The 18,895-nt window shown below is 34.9% G+C and overlaps 1 protein-coding gene across 4 annotated transcripts in view; it reads right to left on the reverse strand.

Annotated features, from left to right (window-relative positions):
- TASP1 (taspase 1) overlaps positions 1-18,895 on the reverse strand; it is a 326,885-nt gene that overhangs the window by 300,513 nt on the left and 7,477 nt on the right. For 2 of the 4 annotated variants that reach the window (XM_069075434.1, XM_069075433.1), the window contains exons 2-4: positions 9,011-9,229; positions 4,417-4,484; positions 2,674-2,742 (exon numbers count right to left, since the gene is read on the reverse strand). The exons of 1 other annotated variant lie outside the window; for it this stretch is intronic. In XM_069075434.1, coding sequence (XP_068931535.1) covers positions 2,674-2,742; positions 4,417-4,484; positions 9,011-9,155 — 282 coding nt within the window. In that variant the 5' untranslated portion in view covers positions 9,156-9,229. The remainder of the gene's footprint in view (positions 1-2,673; positions 2,743-4,416; positions 4,485-9,010; positions 9,230-18,895) is intronic. One more of the 4 variants, XM_069075435.1, reaches the window with a different exon arrangement.

Consider the following 18,895-nt stretch of genomic DNA (forward strand, 5'->3'; position numbering starts at 1 on the left):
TATGATATGAAAAAGGAGAAAAGCAACAAAAAAGGTATATAAAAAGTTCAAAAGTAGCAACAACAAGAAAACAGGAAAATCCAAAAGATAAAATTAAATAGAGAATGAATTTGCTCAGGGACTTAAAAGAGAGAGAATATGTGTAAAATACAGTCAAGTGAGGAGATGATGACAAAATTCAACAATATGGAAAAAATATGGACCCTGAAATTATTTTTTTAATGCAATGAAAAGCAGTAATATTGCAAAAGAAGACAGTGAGGAAACACAAATGAAATGGAAAAAAAGCTATGAAAATAAAAACTAGAAAAAAAGACTTTAAAATAATGCATATAAAAGTGATGGATTTGGAAGACAAATCAAGGAAAGGAAACTTCAGAATTATGAAATCATGGAAAATATGAAGAATCCAATTACAACATGTCAGGAAACCAGAGATGAAAATTTCTTACAACTATAAAAATCAAGCCACAATCCACAAAAGAAAGAATTCATAAAATTCCTAAAAGAAGAAAGCCAAAATTCAACTCATCCAAGTACCTTGTTATTATTCAAACTATAGAGATGAAAACAAAATCTTCTCAAATGCCAAAACCCTTAGACTTGAGCTCCATGTATTTCCTTTGCAATTAGTTTTTTTTTATTTTATGACCCTCCCAGTAGAGTGTTCAAAAATAACTACAGTTTAATAAGTTCAGTCTTGCAAGTAGTAGAAAATCAATAATACTAGATTTTAACACACCACCATCAGAATATAAATAAGAAAGTTAAAAAACCACCGATATGAATAGTGCTGAACAAATTAGATTAGAAAGACAGATAGATAACACAGATAATATAAAACACCTAATATACATTTTTTACATGTACACAAAGAACACACAAGAAAAAATGATAAGATTCTTGAACAGAGAATCCTTAAAAGAGAAAGCATTTTGAATACTTTCTTCCTGAATCATAGGAAATTTAAACAATAATATGATTTTTTAAATGGGTATATGTGAAAATTTTTAAATAAATTTTGGAACAATATCTGGATTATAAAATCTAGAAAGAATATTAAGAAAAACAAGAAAAAACCTCAAAGATAACAAAAAAAGCCATATAACAAAATTTATAGGCTAAAAGCAAAGCAGTACTCAGAAGCAAATTCATAACACTAAAAACTTACACTAATAAGAGAGAAAAAGAGAAATTCAATCAAGTTGATATTTAAAGAAATTAGAAAATTAATACAGTAATGCACCAAAGATAAGCAAGCAGCAATAGATCAGAACAATGAAAGCAGAAATTCATAAAAAAGAATGAATAAAGGAAAACCAAAAACTGTTTTGGAAAAATCGGAACATGGATTAATTGCTTGCAAATTGAATCCCCAAAACTGGACAGAAAATTCAAAGTAGCAAAAAAGGCAATGAAAAAGTGGAGATGACAAGTGCAAAATTGTAAAAGTCACCAGATTACTATATATAAATGTATCACACTTAATTTGAGAAATTTAATACGCTGTACAAACATATATTAAAATATCCAAAAAAAGGAAATAGAAAAGTATAAACCCAATTACATATGGAGAAATCAAATAAAAATTAATGAGATGCAACCAAAATATTAGACTAGGATCAGATGAATTCACAAGTAAATTCTTCTAAATTTCAAAGAATGATATATATGTATATATATACACACATATATATGTAAAATTGATTGTTTCTATATAGAGTATACTGTCCAATTCTTTTATGAAGCAAATAAAAAACAAAAACTATCAGCCAACATAACAATTCTTGATCAAAAGTAGTGAATAAAATATTGGTAAAACAGTTTATAAAAGATATGTATTTGTTGTAACAAAACAGGATTTATATGTATATGTACATAATTATATCAGGAATACAAATATAGATATTAATAAAATGTGATAAATAATATTGACAAGAGAAATTTTAAGTATATTATAATCCATAACAACAGAAAAGGCCTTAAACAAAACACTAAAAAAGCATAAAAATGGAATTATTCCTTAATATGATAAAAAAAAAAAGTATCTATTGGGGGGCGGCTAGGTGGCGCAGTGAGGAAAGTGCTGGCCCTGGAGTCAGGAGTACCCAAGGTCGGTTCTGGCCTCAGACATTTAACACTCACACAAAAAAACTATCCCTGTAACCTTGGGCAAGTTACTTAACCCCAATTGCCCTCCAAAAGCCAAAAAAAAAAGCATTTATGTAAAACCAAAACGTAACATTATTTATGAGGGGAAAACTAGAAATATTGGCTCAGATTATATTTTTTTAAATACCACCAAAACTTTATTAATCATATAATTCAAGGGGGAAAAAGAAGCAAACAACTATATTATTGTTAAAGTTTCTTTTTGTTTTATAAAACTGCAAACAGGTCAGATTTAATGGTTTTATTTGGGGTTTTAATTTTTAAATTTTCATTCTTTATATTTATTGAAATTCTTAATTTTTAAAGATAATTATCTTTTAAAAACAGTGAAACAAACCTGCTGACATCATGGATTCCAGCACGTTTTATAAAGATTTGCTTTTGAGATTGATGGCAAGGGCTATTTATATAATTTACTAACAATAACTACATGTTATTTAGCAATACAGAACAGAAATAATTTTAATAAAACACAAATATCTTAAATAAATTAAGAAATACCTCTAGCTCAACTAGAGCTGCAGTCACTGCATCTGTTGCAAGGGCGCCAGCCTGTAGTTGTTCAATGGCCTGCAGAAAAAGTAGATGGCAATTTCATTTAAAAAATGACTTATGGACATCAACATACTTTCTTAAGATTTCAATTTGTAGATTTAAGAGCTGGATGGGCCCTCAGAAATCATCTAATCTAATCTTCATTTTACAGATGACTAAACTGTGAGACCAAGGTCACATAGGGAAGTGGAATTAAGATTTAATCCCAATAAAATTCCCATTCAATCCCCCTGAATCCTACTTCAGTTTACTTTCCACGTTATCATACTATACATGATGAAGTTGAATCAATATAAGTTGAACCAATATAAAATCATAAAACATTTAATGTGATGTTTCTATCCTGTATTTAGTAGCTCTACTTAAATCTTAAAGCATTTTTATCCCTGAGATTTATAGGTAAAAATTAAGGAGCCAGAACTTTTTATTGCTACTATATCTTCAGAAAATAAAGATCATGGACAATCCATTTAAATGAGATATGACTTTTTAAAATGTAAGCATAGTATGTTATAAAAATAACAATTATAATAAATGTCTCTCTAATCACGGGCAATTTTGCAATTGAACTTAGCTATAAAATGAAAGAGTTGGATTAGAGTATTCTGTAAGGTTTCCTCCTGCTATAAAATTCTACAGTTCTATACTTATCTAAAAGTGAATATAATCTACATATATTATGTATTTCTGAAGTCTAAATTTCCCTCAAAGTAAAAAATGACTCAGATACCAAATACATGCTGATTTATGAAGCATGAATTAAAAAGTATAAAATAGTTTTAGTAGCATTACAAAAAGTTACAACTCCCCACCTTCATCTTTACCATTTTATATACTACCTATAAAACAAAGAATAAAATAAATATCAGTTATTGTATTCGAAATGTGCATACTGGATTTCAATCATAGCAACATATGTCTGTCTTTAATGTACTATAAGGACTATTTCAATCTGCATAAATGAGACAGGACTAAGATACCTATATTTATTTTAGTATATCTAATTAACATCCATTTGCATAAAAACTATTGGGAGATTTACTTGAAAAAACAGAAGAGTCAAAATCAAAATGAAAACAAATCTAGTATTCTTTCTAATACGATCCAATACCCCATATTAAGCATTCAACAATTTCTATTTAGAAAAAAACAGCAAAACCTCAAAAAACAAAGGAAAAATCACAACTGAGGCAGACTGAATAGCTAAAACAACCACGGATTACATTGAAGGGTTGCTATGGTACAAATTAAGTGATGAGAAACACAAGGAAAAACACACAATAATTTCACAAATATTTGCATCTATTTTACTTCTTTTTTCTTTATGGTAACACCCTTCAGGAAAACAGAGTAAATGCTGTGGAACTGCTTCCCTACCACTTTTATAGAGCTTCATGCTTCTCCGGAGTGTTACAGAGAGATATGTGTGCCTACTTACGTACAAGGGGTGAGGAGCGAGCCTAAAGCAATAAATCAATTCCAAAAACACGTACTTTAATCTGGGGGTAAAAGAACTAGCATTTGAAATAAAATCCCACAAATATGAGCAAAACAACTTTATGGAACAACCCCAAATATTTCACAAATATGACCCTAGTAAATTAAATTCAAGGGAAACAACTTAGCTATGTATGAAACTTAGCTATGTAAGAAAAGGTTTAATATTTAGAACTTAAAATTTGTTCATACCTTTTGACAGGCTCTTTTGCATACATGTTTATATTCTTTAGCTTTGGATTCAGAATGATAACCTGCACCTATGGAGGAGAAAACTGATCAATACTCTATCATTAAAATATCAAACTTTAAAATGTATAAATGGACCTTCCAAAATTAATGATCTCTCTGTGACCTTCCAGTAACAATTACAGAAAAATAAACAATATGAACAAAGCCTTGAACATTAGCTCCTATTAATATCTCTCTAGAGATGAATCATGGCATGGTAGATAGAGAGATGGCCTTTGAGTCAGGAAGATATACATAAAAGTCCCACCTCTGACATACTAGCTGTGTACCCTGGTCAAGTCACTTAACTTTGCAGTGCTCAAGACAATCCCTAAGCACACAAGCTGCAGATGAGCCAATCTGCTTTGGTGGAAGAAACTTCCTCTTAAACGTGTTTGCTAAACCAACAAAATTAAACATCTCATTCCTGCCCTATCCTAAGATTCACAAAGTATTTTCCTAAAAGCAATTGTGAGGAGCACAGTACAGAGTGGGCCATGCCAGTGCAGACCAGGCCCCAGCAAACCCAGAGCAGGTCTCAGGGGACTGAATCACTGGTAGCTGAGGTGGTTTCCAGACTTCTCAATCTACAAATGTCAAAGACAAACTTAAAATGTCAGTGGGAAAGGTCTGTCTGACCTGAGTGAGAGAAGAATGAAGACGAGCTTCAGCCTGAATACAGCCCTGAGGTGATGACCATAGCAGCAGCAACAGCAGCTGCTTCCAGAGCTCTCAGCCCACAGATGGTAAGGGGATCAAACAACTGGTCAGAAGGAAATTACAGGGATCTCCTTGGTGGCACTGAGGAAGAATTCTGTTGTTTTGCCCATACTTGGATCTGGGTTGCAGTCCTAGAGTGAGGAAGAGCACTGGCATAGCAGAGCTTGTGGCAGAAGTGTAGAGTGAACCCTCCTCACAGTTCCAGGGCAGAAAAGAGTGCTTGTGGTGACTCAAAGATCAGAGCACAGGCCAGGAGAGGAGTAAACACCTCTCCTTAGATCATACCACCTTGGAAGAACTGAAAATTTACAGGTTCCTAGAAGTATCTCTGAATCTAGCTGCACAAAACCCCTAAAGCTTGGGACAGTATGCCCTCCACACTAGAAGCAGGGCTCTACCCTGACAAAGAGTTTAAATGTCAAGTAATTGGCCGGGGACGTGAGCAAACGATGGGAAAAAAAACCTCAAGACTATAGAATCCTACTTTGGTGACAAGGAAGATCAAAACATACAATCAGAAGAAGATAACAAAGTCAAAGCTCCTACATCCAAAGCCTCCAAGAAAAATATGAATTGGTCTCAGGCCATGGAAGAGCACAAAAAGGATATTGAAAATCAAGTAAGAGAAGTAGAGGAAAAATTGGGAAGAGAAATGAGAATGATGCAAGAAAATCATGAAAAACAAGACAACAGCTTGGTAAAGGAGACACAAAAAAATACTGAAGAAAATAACACCTTAAAAACCAGACTAGGCCAAATGGCAAAAGAGGTCCAAAAAGTCAGTGAAGAGAAGAATGCCTTAAAAAGCAAAACTGGCCAAATGGAAAAAGAGGTCCAAAATCTCACTGAAGAAAATAATTCCTTAAAAATTAGAATGGAGCAAATGAAAGCTAATGACTCTATGAGAAATCAAGAAATTATAAACAAAACCAAAAGAATGAAAAAATAGAAGACAATGTAAAATATTTCATTGGAAAGGAAAAACAACTGACCTAGAAAATAGATCAGGAGAGATCATTTTAAAATTACTGGACTACCTGAAGGCCATGATAAAAAAAAAAAAAGCGTAGACATCCGAGAAATTATCAAGGAAAATTGTCCTGATATTCTAGAGTCAGAGGGTAAAATAAAAATTGAAAGAATCCATAAATCACCTCCTGAAAGAGATCCTAAAATGAAAACTGCTATGAATATTCTAGCCAAATTCCAAAGTTCCCAGGTCAAGGAGAAAATATTGCAAGCAGCCAGAAAGAAACAATTCAAGTATTGTGGAAACACAATCAGGATAACACAAAATTTAGCAGCTTTGACATTAAGGGATCAGAAGTCTTCAAATATGATCAAGGTCAAAAGAGCTAGGATTAAAACTAAGAATCACCAACTCAGCAAAACTGAGTGTAAGTAATAAGGGGTGAAAATTGACATTCAATGACATAGAGAAATTTAATGCATTCTTGAAAAGCCAGAGCTAAATAAAAAAACTGACTTTTAAATACAAGATTCATGAGAAGCATGATAAAGTAAACAGGAAAGAGAAATCATAAGGGACTTATTAAAGCTGAACTGTTTACATCCCTACATGGAAAGATATTTGTAACTCATGAGATTATACTCAGCATTAGGGTAATTGGAGGGAATATATAGAGATAGAGGGTACAGGGTGAGTTGAATATGAAGGAATGGCATCTAAAAAATAAAATTAAGGAGTGAGAGAGAAATGTACTGGGAGAAAGAGAAAGGGAGTGGTAGAATGGGTAAATTATCTCACACAAAAGAGGTAAGAAAAAGCTTTTACAATGGAGGGGAAGAGGGAGGAGCTGAGAAGGAAAGAGTGAACCTTACTTTCTTTGGTTTGGCTTAAGGAGGGAATAACACACACACTCAATGAGGTATGGAAATCTATCCTAGTAGGGGGAAGGGGAAAAGAGGGGTAGAGTAATAGAGGGAGAGCAGACTGGAGGAGGGAGTAATCAGAAGCAAATACTTTTGAGGAGGGGAAGGCTCAAAGGAGAGAATGGAATAAATGGGAGTTTGGACAGGATAGAGAGAAATACAGAAAATCTTTTACAACATGATTATTATGGAAGTGTTTTACATGACTACACACGTATAATCAATATCAAATTGCTTGCCCTCTCAATGAGGGTGGGTGGGGAGGGAAGAAGGGAGAGAATTTGGAACTCAGTTTTAAAAACAAATGTTAAAAATTGTTTTTTACAAGCAACTGGAAAATAGGAGGCAATGGGGTATAGAAATCTATCTACCCTAAAGGAAAATAGAAAGAGAAGGGGATAAGAGAAGAGGGTAGTGGGTGGTAGAAAGGAGGGCAGATTGGGAGAAAAGGTAATCAGAATGCACACTGTTAAGGGGTGGTAGGAGGGGAGAGATAGGGAGAAAATTTGGAACTCAAAATCTTGTGGAAGTGAATGTTGAACACAAAAATACATAAATGAATGAATGAATGGATAAATTGAAATGTGAAAAACAAAAAAGTAGTCAACATAATCTGGAGTGGCTAGGAGGTGCAGTGAATAGAGCACTGGCCCTGGAGTCAGGAGGACCTGAGTTCAAATCCCACCTCAAACACTTGACTTAATCCCAATTGCCCTGCCCTCTCCCCTCCAAAAAGCAAAAAAAAAAAAAAAACAAAAACAAAAAAAAAAAAAAAAACTCCCAAACCACAGCAGACAGACACATAGTATAATATACCATTACTAAACTAGAAGAATAGTAGATAGCCTCTTTCAAAGGCAGGAAGCTATCAGCTAGACTTTGTCCCCATGTGGAACTCTAACATTGATTACTGTAGAGTGTAGTGATCTTTGGGTGCTCACAAGCATCCAGAGTAGTACAAAGAGAGAACTATGTATTATTCAACACTTAAAAGCACCATACAGCTTAATTAAGCACCTGATTAAGTGAGGGGTTAGCTATCCTATGTCCTAGTTAGACTAGATGGCAACCCAACTAAGTCACCATTCATTATAAACATTTAACTCCCCCAAATTGCTCAGCCCCACCCCTAGACCCCAGCAAAGAGTAACATCCAATTCGTAGTGAATATGCCCAGAAAATAAAGCTATGTTTTTTACATTGACTAATGAGCCGCTATAATCTGTATTTTCTCTGTACCCAGCAAACTCATGTCAAAAAAGAGGAGTGGAAAGTACAGTATGGGGTGGGGGGGGATAGACTAGGAATTAAAGACCTAAGTCTAATCAGGTTCTATTACTAACCAGCTGCATGATTTTGGACAGTTCACTTCATTGAGTTTCTATTTTCTGCATCTACAAAATAAATGAGCTAGTCAAGATGATTTTGAAAATCATCAACCTTCACGGGGTGGCTAGGTGGCACAGTGAATAGAGCACCGGCCCTGGAGTCAGGAGGACCTGAGTTCAAATCCACCCTCAGACACTTAACAAAAAACTAGCCATGTGACCTTGAGCAAGTCATCTAACCCCAATTGCCCTACCTTCCCCCGAAAAAAAAGCAAAAAAAAAAACAAACAAACAAACCCAACCACAACAACAAAAAACAAAAACAGAAAATCATCAACCTTCTTTCTAGCTTGGTTTCTTTTTCTCAACAAGATTACAGAATTTGTCCATGGCATGCAAAAAAACTATATTTTCTACAGACTGACTCATAAAACATTCTAAATTAAACATTTTAAAAATTCAGTATACCAAACTCAGTTGTTTTCATTTAAATTCCTTTTCAAAAGCTTTCACCATGCTATATAAAATTTACTTATTAGTTTATTTCCAGATGTGTCACAATTCAACATTATATATATATATATATCTTCCAAACTCATTTATTCATGTCTTACCTGCATGCACCAACACAAATCCTACACGTTTCTCTTTATGGGGTAGTTTCGTTTCATGCTCTTTGGCTGTTACCTTAACAGCCATAACCTGAGGTGATTTGGAAGGTAGACCTTCTGCTGAACTCATCCCCTTCTCCATGATCATTCTCCACAATTACCATCTTCTATTGAAAAAATTGCATATTTCCAACAAAAAGTAAACTCTAAAGAGGAATCACCCTAAAGAAAAACCAACACATATGTTACAGATTTCCACTGCCAAAGACATTACTTATTTAAATTCATGCAAAAATAATGCTGTACAAATATCTATTTATAGTTGGAATTGTTATCTACATCTTTACTTGCAAATATTTGCTATTCTCTAGAAATAGAAAAAGAAATTAAGTATGGAGGTTGCCACCCACCCAAAAAATTTGATCTTGTAATACTGTAGATTGTTTGCCTACCTTAGCATGTTGTATTCTATTATATCAAGTTTAACTTTAATATCACTTTCTCTTAAAGATTTCATATAGAAGGGAGAACAGGAATATCAACTAGTTATTATGTTCCCTCAGTCACCTTTTTTTGGTTCAACATTTTTCTATACCTTTGATGTTTACATCCACAACATCTCTTGCATAAATTCTCCACCTCATAACTCACATAGGTACTACCTCAGTTTTGATCCCCAACACCTTTTGCCTGATCTGCTATATTAATCTGTTAATTGGTTCTCTGGGTCTCAAGCATCTCACCACTCTAATCAATTCTCTACATAACGGCCAATGTGATTTTCCTAAAGCTTAAGTCTTACCGTGATACTCTCCTCTTCAATAAACTCCAGTAGCTCACTATTATTCATTTAGAATAAAACTAACTCTGCTTGCATTTAAAGGTTCTTCAAAATCTGTTCCCTTCTTACTTTTCCAGGCTTTTTATGTATTTTTAACCCCACACTTTTTTCTCTTTATTACTATTTCTACCTTCCCTATATCATTATGATTTTTACAAATCTTTTTTTATTGCTCTCCTGTTTTTGTATCCTTAAATGGATTTGGGTTGATTGTATTTAAGTGAATGTCATGTTAAGTTTTATCTTTTGAAGAGGGTAATAGCATGGAAGCAAGCCTCGACAAATGATATTCAACAACAGAGCATTATCATTAAGAAAATAACCAAAATATAAACAAAATAAAAGATCCCACTGTGCTTACAGTCTATTATGAAAAGGTATTTGATTCAGTAAAGCAAAACTCCACCAGGAAATTTTCAAAAGGGCACCAACTCTGCATATATCAAAATCACTCAAGATTATTTGAAAGATATTTTTTTTAAATAATCCTGTTCAGTGGCTCCCTCACCATAAACATCAGTTACGACCCAAAAAATACATGTCTGAGGTGTAAGTCCTGATGCAGATACAGACTGGCCATCCAACTGCATATTAAACTCTAGAAAACAAGCATTTTTTATTTCATTTTCCCATATGGATTGCTAGAACACCTCTTTTTAGTGATCATGAACCACACTGAGGAAACCCTTTAACATTTTGGATCTTGAAAAAAATCAGGACAATGTTACCTGCACACAGAAGCATCTGGAGAACTTTGCCATCAATATACAGTCCCTGTCTCATGTGTACTTGTCTCCCCCATTAGATTGTGAGCTCCTTGAGGAAAGGGACTAACTTTTCCCCCTTTCTTTGTATTCCCAGGTCAGCACAGTGCCTAAAACCTGGCACTTAATAAATGCTTGCTGACTTGAATAAATGATAATGGCAAAAACCTTTGCCAAGTATATATCTCCCTACAGAGCCCTTGACATTAATAATTTCAGTATGAATTGAAGAGTTAATTCTTCATTTTATTTAGTGTATAATCTTGCATCATGTGACATATTCTTAAGAGCCTCTTTTTAGAATTTAAGCCAGCATTCAGTTATATAAATTTAAATGTTTGGTTATAATCAACAATAAATTGTGGAATTTTGCATTCTATCTACTATTTAGTCAACTGTGTGACTGACTATACTGCCTGACTGACTGAATCGTCTCTATACCATACCACTTCTGCACTCAAACCAAAGTGGGGGGAGGACATATTGGGAAGAAAGTAAATTCAGAGGGGTGAAGTATCACAAAACTCAGACCAAGACAGTCCTGCCCCAAGTACTCTGAGATCCTCAATACTCTCCTGGGATTCCAGAGAGAGCCCTGGAGCTCTAGTGCTCTGTACCTCAGAGATCCAAGGGGGCAGGGCTAACAGAGAGGTGGAAGTCAGCCCAGAAACTTGGAGACCTAGGGGGACAAAAAGAACAATTGGGGCCAATCATCTAAACCAAAAATGCAGTGGAGCTTGACCTTGGCAGAAGGCTCCAATTTAGGAACTTAAGTTAGAGAGATGAATAAATCAAAGTAATAACAATAAATATAAAAAATTATTGTAGATCTAGAAATCTCCTTTAAAAAAAATCAAAGAACTATGTAACTCAAAGCAGTAGTAGCTAGAAGAAAAAAAAAAACAGATTTTCCACAAGGACTACATTAATACTTAGATGAAGCAAGAAATAAAAAATAAATAAATAAAAACTCTAGGAGAACGAATTATAAGGAGAAAAAAAAAAAACTAGCTTAGAAGAGAGAATGATAAACTTTGCCCAAGCACAACTCCAGAAGATAGCAAGAAAAAAATTTAGAAAAAAGTCAAAAGAATGAAAAAAAGCATTTAAATATCTGACATAAAAAATAGCTGACATGGAAAATAAGACAACAAGAAAATTTAAGAATCACTAAACTTGAAAATTATAGTTTTTTTTTTAAACCTAGACACTATATTTCATGAAATCATAAATAAAAATTGCCAAGATCTATTAGAACAGGGGTGGCCAGGTAGCACAGCGAGTTAGATGACCGGCTCCAGTGTCAGGATGACCTGGAGATCGAATCCTGGGCTCAGACACTTAGCACCCACCCAGAAATAACTGGCCGTGCAACCTTGAGCAAGTTACTTAACCCCGACTGCTTAAAAAATAATCTATTAGAACAGAAGGGTAAAGTGAAAGAAGAAAGAATGTAAGCCCTTGCTAAAAGAAACTCCACAAAGAAAAGTTTCAGGAATGTCATGGTCAAAATATAAAACTCATATCTAAGAGAAAATACTGCAAGCATCTAGAAAGCAGTGCAAGTGCCAAGGAATCACAGTAGGATCACACATGATTTAGCAACCACCACTATATAGAGAACTTAGAATACAATATTCCAGAAAGCAAAGGATATAGGCTTAAAGACAAGAATAATTAACCAGAAAAACTGAATATAATGCTATGGGGAAGAAGTGAAGTGGACCTTTAATGAAGTTGTGGACTTACAAACATTCCTGATAAAAAGATCAGAACTACATAGAAACTCTGAAGTTCAAACATAGGAGTAAAAAGAAAAATAAAAAGATAAAAAAATAAATGAACAATGATAAAAGACTAAACTAAGATAAACATCTCCCTATTTACATATGAATAGATGATACACCTGTCTTCTCTGAAACCCATTACATCATCAGGGTCATAGAGGTGCTCTTTAGACAAGGCCTGAAAGTAATTGTTATTATCTTGATGTTCTTTTTTTTTTGAGGGGGGAGGGCAGGGCAATTGGGGTTGACTTAGGTCAACATGGCTAGTAAGTGTTAAGTGTCTGAGGCCAAATTTGAACTCAGGTCCTCCGACTCCAGGGTCAGTGCTCTACTCACTATGCCACCTAGCCACCCCTATCTTGATGTTCTTAAGAGAAGAATAGAAAGAGTGGGGAAGAGAAGGAAAAAGAAAGATAAAAATATCTCACATAATCAGGATGCACAAGTAGACATTTATTCAAACAAGGAGAAAGGGACTGTAGTGGGATCAGCCAACATTTAAATCTCACTCTCATCTAAACTGGTCAAACACACATACATGGATACAGAAACATTTCGCTCAACAAGAAAATTGGAGTGGGGGAAGAATGGGACAAGGGGAATTAAAGGGAAAATAGAATAAGAAACATTTTTTGTAGAAAAACAAAATCTAAGGATGAACAAATATATTTTTAACTCTTTTTAATGAGACAAAGAATGGGAATCTGAGGGGGTACCCATAAATTGGGGAATGGATGAACAATTATGAGATATAAATGTGTTGGTATACTATTGTACTATGAGAAATGATGAAGGAAAGGATTTCAAAGAAACCTTGGAAGGCTTGTAGGAATTGATGCATAATGAAGTGAAAAGAAGCGCAAGAACAATTTACAAAATGACAATATAGTAAAGGTAAACAACTTTGAAAGAATTAAGAACTCTTTTGAAGATAATGGCCAAACATGATTACAGAGGATGGATGATGAAACATTTTACCTAGCTCTTAATAGAAAGGTGAAGGATTCAGTGAAAAAATAGACAAATTTTTTTGACATAGCTAATGTGTACATTTATTTTGACTGATTATACATGTTTGTATTAGGTTTTATTTTTCTTTTGTTTTCAGTTGGGGAGGTTTAAGGTGGGAGATTGAGAAGGAATATTTTTGCTGACTAAAACAAATTTAAAAAAAATTTTAAAGACAGTCATTGAAGCATTTTTTTTAAATGCACTGAATGAAATTAAGAATGAAAACAAAACAGAAACCAACAAGTTAAGAAAATGTCCAGCAGGGCAGTTTTAAAAGTAAAATGTTGAATTATATACTTTTTAAAAAGCAAGATGTATGTAACAACCATTTATGCTTTTACATATAATTCTTTTTTTCTCTTTTGTATATGAAATGCTCTAGTTTTCTTTTTTGCGTTTGATAAAAACAGAAAAAAAACCTTTAAGAGTATTCAAGTTATTCACAGGTTCTACAGGTAAAAGTTATAAATACCCACAAGCAGTCTGAAAAACAGAGATGAGCATTTCACAGAAAATATGGAGAGCAGAAACAATTCTGTGGTGACTTGTATTGAGTGTGTGAGGACTTCTACCTCTGTTCTTGCCAAATGATTTATCTATGTTCAAAGTAAAAATGTCTCTCCTGACAACAAATTATTAATGGCATTAAGGAATGCCTTTCCACATTGTGGGGTGTAGCAGGGGTGGGGGACCAGTATGGATGACATATTAGAAGAGGAGAGAAAGAGCAAAGGTTTCCATGTGCAAAGAAAGAAGACCAAGGAACTGAAGAGGCAGAAAGAAAAGTCAAAACTTGTATCGTGAGACTGGTGAATAGAAAAATATCAGAAAGAGAAAGGAAAGGACAGCTAAACACAGAGCTAAAAAAAAAAATGAGGCTCTTCAAGAAGAGGATTATACTGCTTGTCTTCTAAGCAATGATATAGTAGATCACCAGATACTGTCAGTTGAGAGATCATCAATTAAAGGTTAGAAGAATCGTGGTGTGGCTGGTGACTCCTTGATGAGGAGTACTGAGGTAGTAAACCAATAACCAGATAAAAACACTAAAGATATATGATATCTTCCTGAAGCACAATATCCAGTATGTGACTGGGAACCTCTCAAGACTTGTCAAGAGATGACTGCTCATTTCTGGTGGCTGGGCACAAATGTTAGCACTGTCAAAAATGAAATCTTGGGCAAGAAACTGAAGATGAAAGAGAAAAGCAAATCTGCAAAGTGATAAAAAAAGAAAGCTATGAGAATAGGATTTGGATTTCTGGACCACAATTTAAAATTTTAGAGTAACAGAGTTTGCATCTACCTAATATGGTCCAGTAAGAAAGTTTTTGCCTAGTGTTTCACATATCTAACAAGACAAAAGAATAATATATACACACACAAAGCAAGATGGCATAGGGAGCAGAACCAGAAGAACATTGTACACAATTACAGACACATTGTATCTGTGATGACTAACTTTGATAGACTCTTGGCTCTTCTCAGCAATGCAAGGTTCTGAGACAACTACAAAACACTCGTGATAGAAAAGGCTATCCACATGCAGAGAAAGAATTACGGGTTCTGAATGCAGATTAAAGCAAATTATTTGCTCTCTCTCCTTTTTTTTTGTTTCATTTCTTCTTTCTCATGGTTCATTCCATTGGTTATAATTCTTCTTCACAACTTGACTATTGTGAAAACATGTTTAACGTAAAGGTTTGTGTTAGAAACTATATTGATTACATGCTGTTTGTAGGGGGTAGGGGGAAGAGAGGGGGAGAAAATTTGGAACTCAAAAACTTGTGGAACTGAATGTTGTGAACTAAAAATAAATAAATTTTAAAAGGAAAAGAAAAGTATCCCTAATTATATATAAAAGATGGCATAGAAAATTATTACACTGGGGGGCGGTTAGGTGGCACAGTAAATACTGCACCGGCCCTGGAGTCAGGAGGACCTGAGTTTAAATCCGGCCTCAGACACAACACAAAAACTAGCCATGTGACCCTGGGCAAGTCACTTAACCCCAATTGCCCTCCAAAAAGCAAAAAAAAAAAAGAAAAGTATTACACTGTAGGAAGAGGGAACAACAAGAAGTTCACAGGAAAGATTTAACCAAGAAATGATTTAGTGGTAAAAACCCATGGTCTGAAATGTACAAATTATAAGGTAGAAAGCAAGATAAACTAGAGGTCCTAATGTAACAAGTCAAATTTGGCCTTAAAAATACCACTGATACTAGGTGGGATGAAACTAATGACCAGAATAAGACTGTGGATGGAGAAACATTATTTAAAAGAAACAAGATAAGAAAAATACATGGGAGGGGGATTAGGATTGCATATTAAGATACAGTCATGGGGCAGCTAGGTGGCACAGTGAATAGAGCACCTGCCCTGGAGTCAGGAGGATCTAAGTTCAAATCCTGCCTCAATCCCTTGACATACTTATTAGTCATGTGACCTCGGGCAAGTCACTTAACCCTAATTGCTCTGCCCTCCCCCCTCCAAAAAAAAAAGAAGGAAAAAAAAGATACAGTTATAAGCAATTTGGAAAAAATACCCCAAAAAGCCATTAAACTGTGAAGACTCTGAACCAGTGACACCACTATTAAGCATATACTTCCAAAAGATGTTGGGGGGGAGGGGGTTTAAACACTGATTTTTAAATACTGATGAATTAACATATTAACAAACTACTGAGAAGTGATAAACTAGAAGTATAAAATGAGATATACATTCTTGGATAAGGTGAGTATGTGATTTTGTACTTCACTATGATTATTTCTTACAAGAGAGGTTTTTATTTAGAAGAGGAGACTAGTTATTGAGGAAAAGAAAGAAAAAAGCATTAATGAAGTACTTAATATACAGAAAACAGAAGGTTCAGAGGGAAAAAGAGATGAACAAGATAGTTTTGAAATTAATATGTGAAATTCACTGTATACTTTTAAAAAGGAAACAAGCTAGATAGGAAGTTTGATAGTTTCATTTGCAATCCACTTTTTTGTTTCTTCTGCAATCTTCTAACCCCACAAAAATTAATCTTACCAAGGTTATCAATTATCTTTTAACTGTTCATCCAATTGCCTTTTCCCTAGCTGCATCCTTCTTGACTTCTTTGTAGCATTTGTCTTCCTTCAGGACATTCTCACCTCCGCTATTTTTGTAATACCAATCTCTCCTGTTTTTCCTCAGACCTTTCTGATATCTCCTCAGTCTTATTTGCTGGATCATCCTCCACATCCTGCCTCTGATGAGGGCTGACAAAGTCAAGGAACTGTAAGACTGAAGTACCCAGATAGGGTTTGGGCAGTCTGGAATGAATTCACAGAGTCAAGTATTCTTTAAGTCAAGGTACCAAAAGTTTATTGTTACACTTTTCAGAGGAAAATAGTTCTTAGGGAACCTACAACTGTAGAAGGGTACAGTTAAAATTTATACAGGACAAACTATAGTAAAATATGTGTCAAATATGCTAATATGTGATTCAGGGTGGAATTAGGGATCGGTTAAGGAGTAGTCAGTTCTTAAAGGAACATGCACTTTTAGTATCTACTGCCCAGGTATTTTACCCAGAGTTCACTGGGAAATAGCCCAACGGCCAGGGGATGGAATCGTCCTACATGGAGGTGTGGTTTTAGGCCTGAAATGTTACTAAGTCAACTGGCTGTCAGGGTTGACTAAGAAATACTCAGGTTGCTCCCATTAATGTCTTGTTAGACAAGATAAACGTAAGGGAATATACATGGTCTAAGTCTAGGATACATATGATAGGTCAGTGAGTAGTAAATATCTTCATGACCCAGTTCACAGCCAGGTTCAGCCAAAACACAGCTGGTTCAAACTAAAAAATTATATAGGTGCAGCTGGCTACTATATCAGGGAGATAAGTTTTTTGCTAGTACATGCTGTCCTGGTTTGCTAGAGAAAAACTGCTAGGGACAGTGTTTTGAGGCTAGGGAGAGATGTGGTTTTGGAACTGGAATTCAAGAACAGGTACCCCATCACCTCCAACTATGGGATCATACAATCATAGGGATCAATTAGTCAACTAGCATTTATTAAGTATCTACCATGAATCAGATATACAGCTAAGCTCTAGGGATACAGAGAAAGACAAAATACAGCCCCTGTTCTCAAGGCACTCCCACTCTAGGAGACAACATATAAAAACTATTGAAGAAAATCTCTAAGGGAAGGTAATAAGATTAAGAAGGACCAGAAAAGATTACTTGTAAAAGGTAGAACTTTAAATCAGACTTGAAGGAAGTGAGAGAAGTAAAAAGATGGAGATGAAGAAGGAGAGAATTCCAGCCATGGGGACAGCCAGTGAAACCGTTTAGAGTTAGAAAATGGAGTGTCATGTGCAAGGAACCACAAAGAGGCCCACATTACAGGGTATGTGGAGAGAAGTAAGGTATAAGGAGAGTAAATGTAGGAATAGGCCAAGTTATGAAGGACCAAACAGAGGATTTTATATTTGATCCTGGAGGCAGCAGAGAGTCACTAGCTTATGAAAGGAGGAGCACAAATGTGTGGTCAGACTTTCACTGTATGGTGATCAATTTGGCAGCTGAGTAAAGAATATACTGTGGTGGAGAGAGATCTCATCAGGGAGATCAACCAGCAGACTACTTCATAGTTGAAACCATGGATGTTATAGTGTCCAAGGAGAAAAGGGAGTCTATGTAAGATGTGTTACAAAAGTAGAAACAATCAAATATTTAGCCCTGGAAGGTCATTCAGTCCAGCTCCCTCACTTTACAGCTGAGTAACTGAGGCTGATAGAAGTTGCTTTGTCTAAGACCACAAAGTAGTGTCTTGAGTTCAAACCCAAGGTTCTTTCTATGGCACCATGTTGCTAATATTTAAGAATAATTCAAGACAATAATCTGTCCTGGCAAATTCTCACTCTAGGGGATTTCATCAACTTCGATGTATTTTATCATCATCTCTATGAAGACAAGTTCCATTGAATCTCCACCTTATTTCACTCTCAAATCACTTTTCACCTATCACCTGAACTATTACAACAGATTTTAATTGGTCTCCCAGTCTCAAAGCTCTCTCTTCTCCAGTAATTCTAGTTGCCAAATTATTACCTCTAAAGTGTTGTCCAGATCATATCATTTCTCTGCTCAGAGAATTTCTCTTTATTGCCTTTATTCAATGTCTCTTGATTGACTCAAATTTGAAATACTATAGAAATTTCCATTTAGCATTTTAAAATATTCACTCTACAGTTAGAATTATTTCACACCATTTCTCCCTCATATCTTCTATTCTCTAGCCAAATGGGTCTATTTGCTCTTCCTGGAATGTGACATTCTATCTCCTACTTCCACAATTTTTCACAAGCTGCCTCACATACCTGGAATTCTCTCCCTCCTCACCTCTAACTTAATGAATCAGTAGCTCCATTGAAAGTTCAATTACCATATATACCTAAAATAACTTCACCATTTCATAATACCCCATTTTTTAGTGCACCCCCTCAC

This window comes from Petaurus breviceps, unplaced genomic scaffold (assembly GCF_028583685.1).
Source record: "Petaurus breviceps papuanus isolate PSGF00001 unplaced genomic scaffold, PetGlider_PUasm1.0 90919, whole genome shotgun sequence".
NCBI lineage: Eukaryota > Metazoa > Chordata > Mammalia > Diprotodontia > Petauridae > Petaurus > Petaurus breviceps.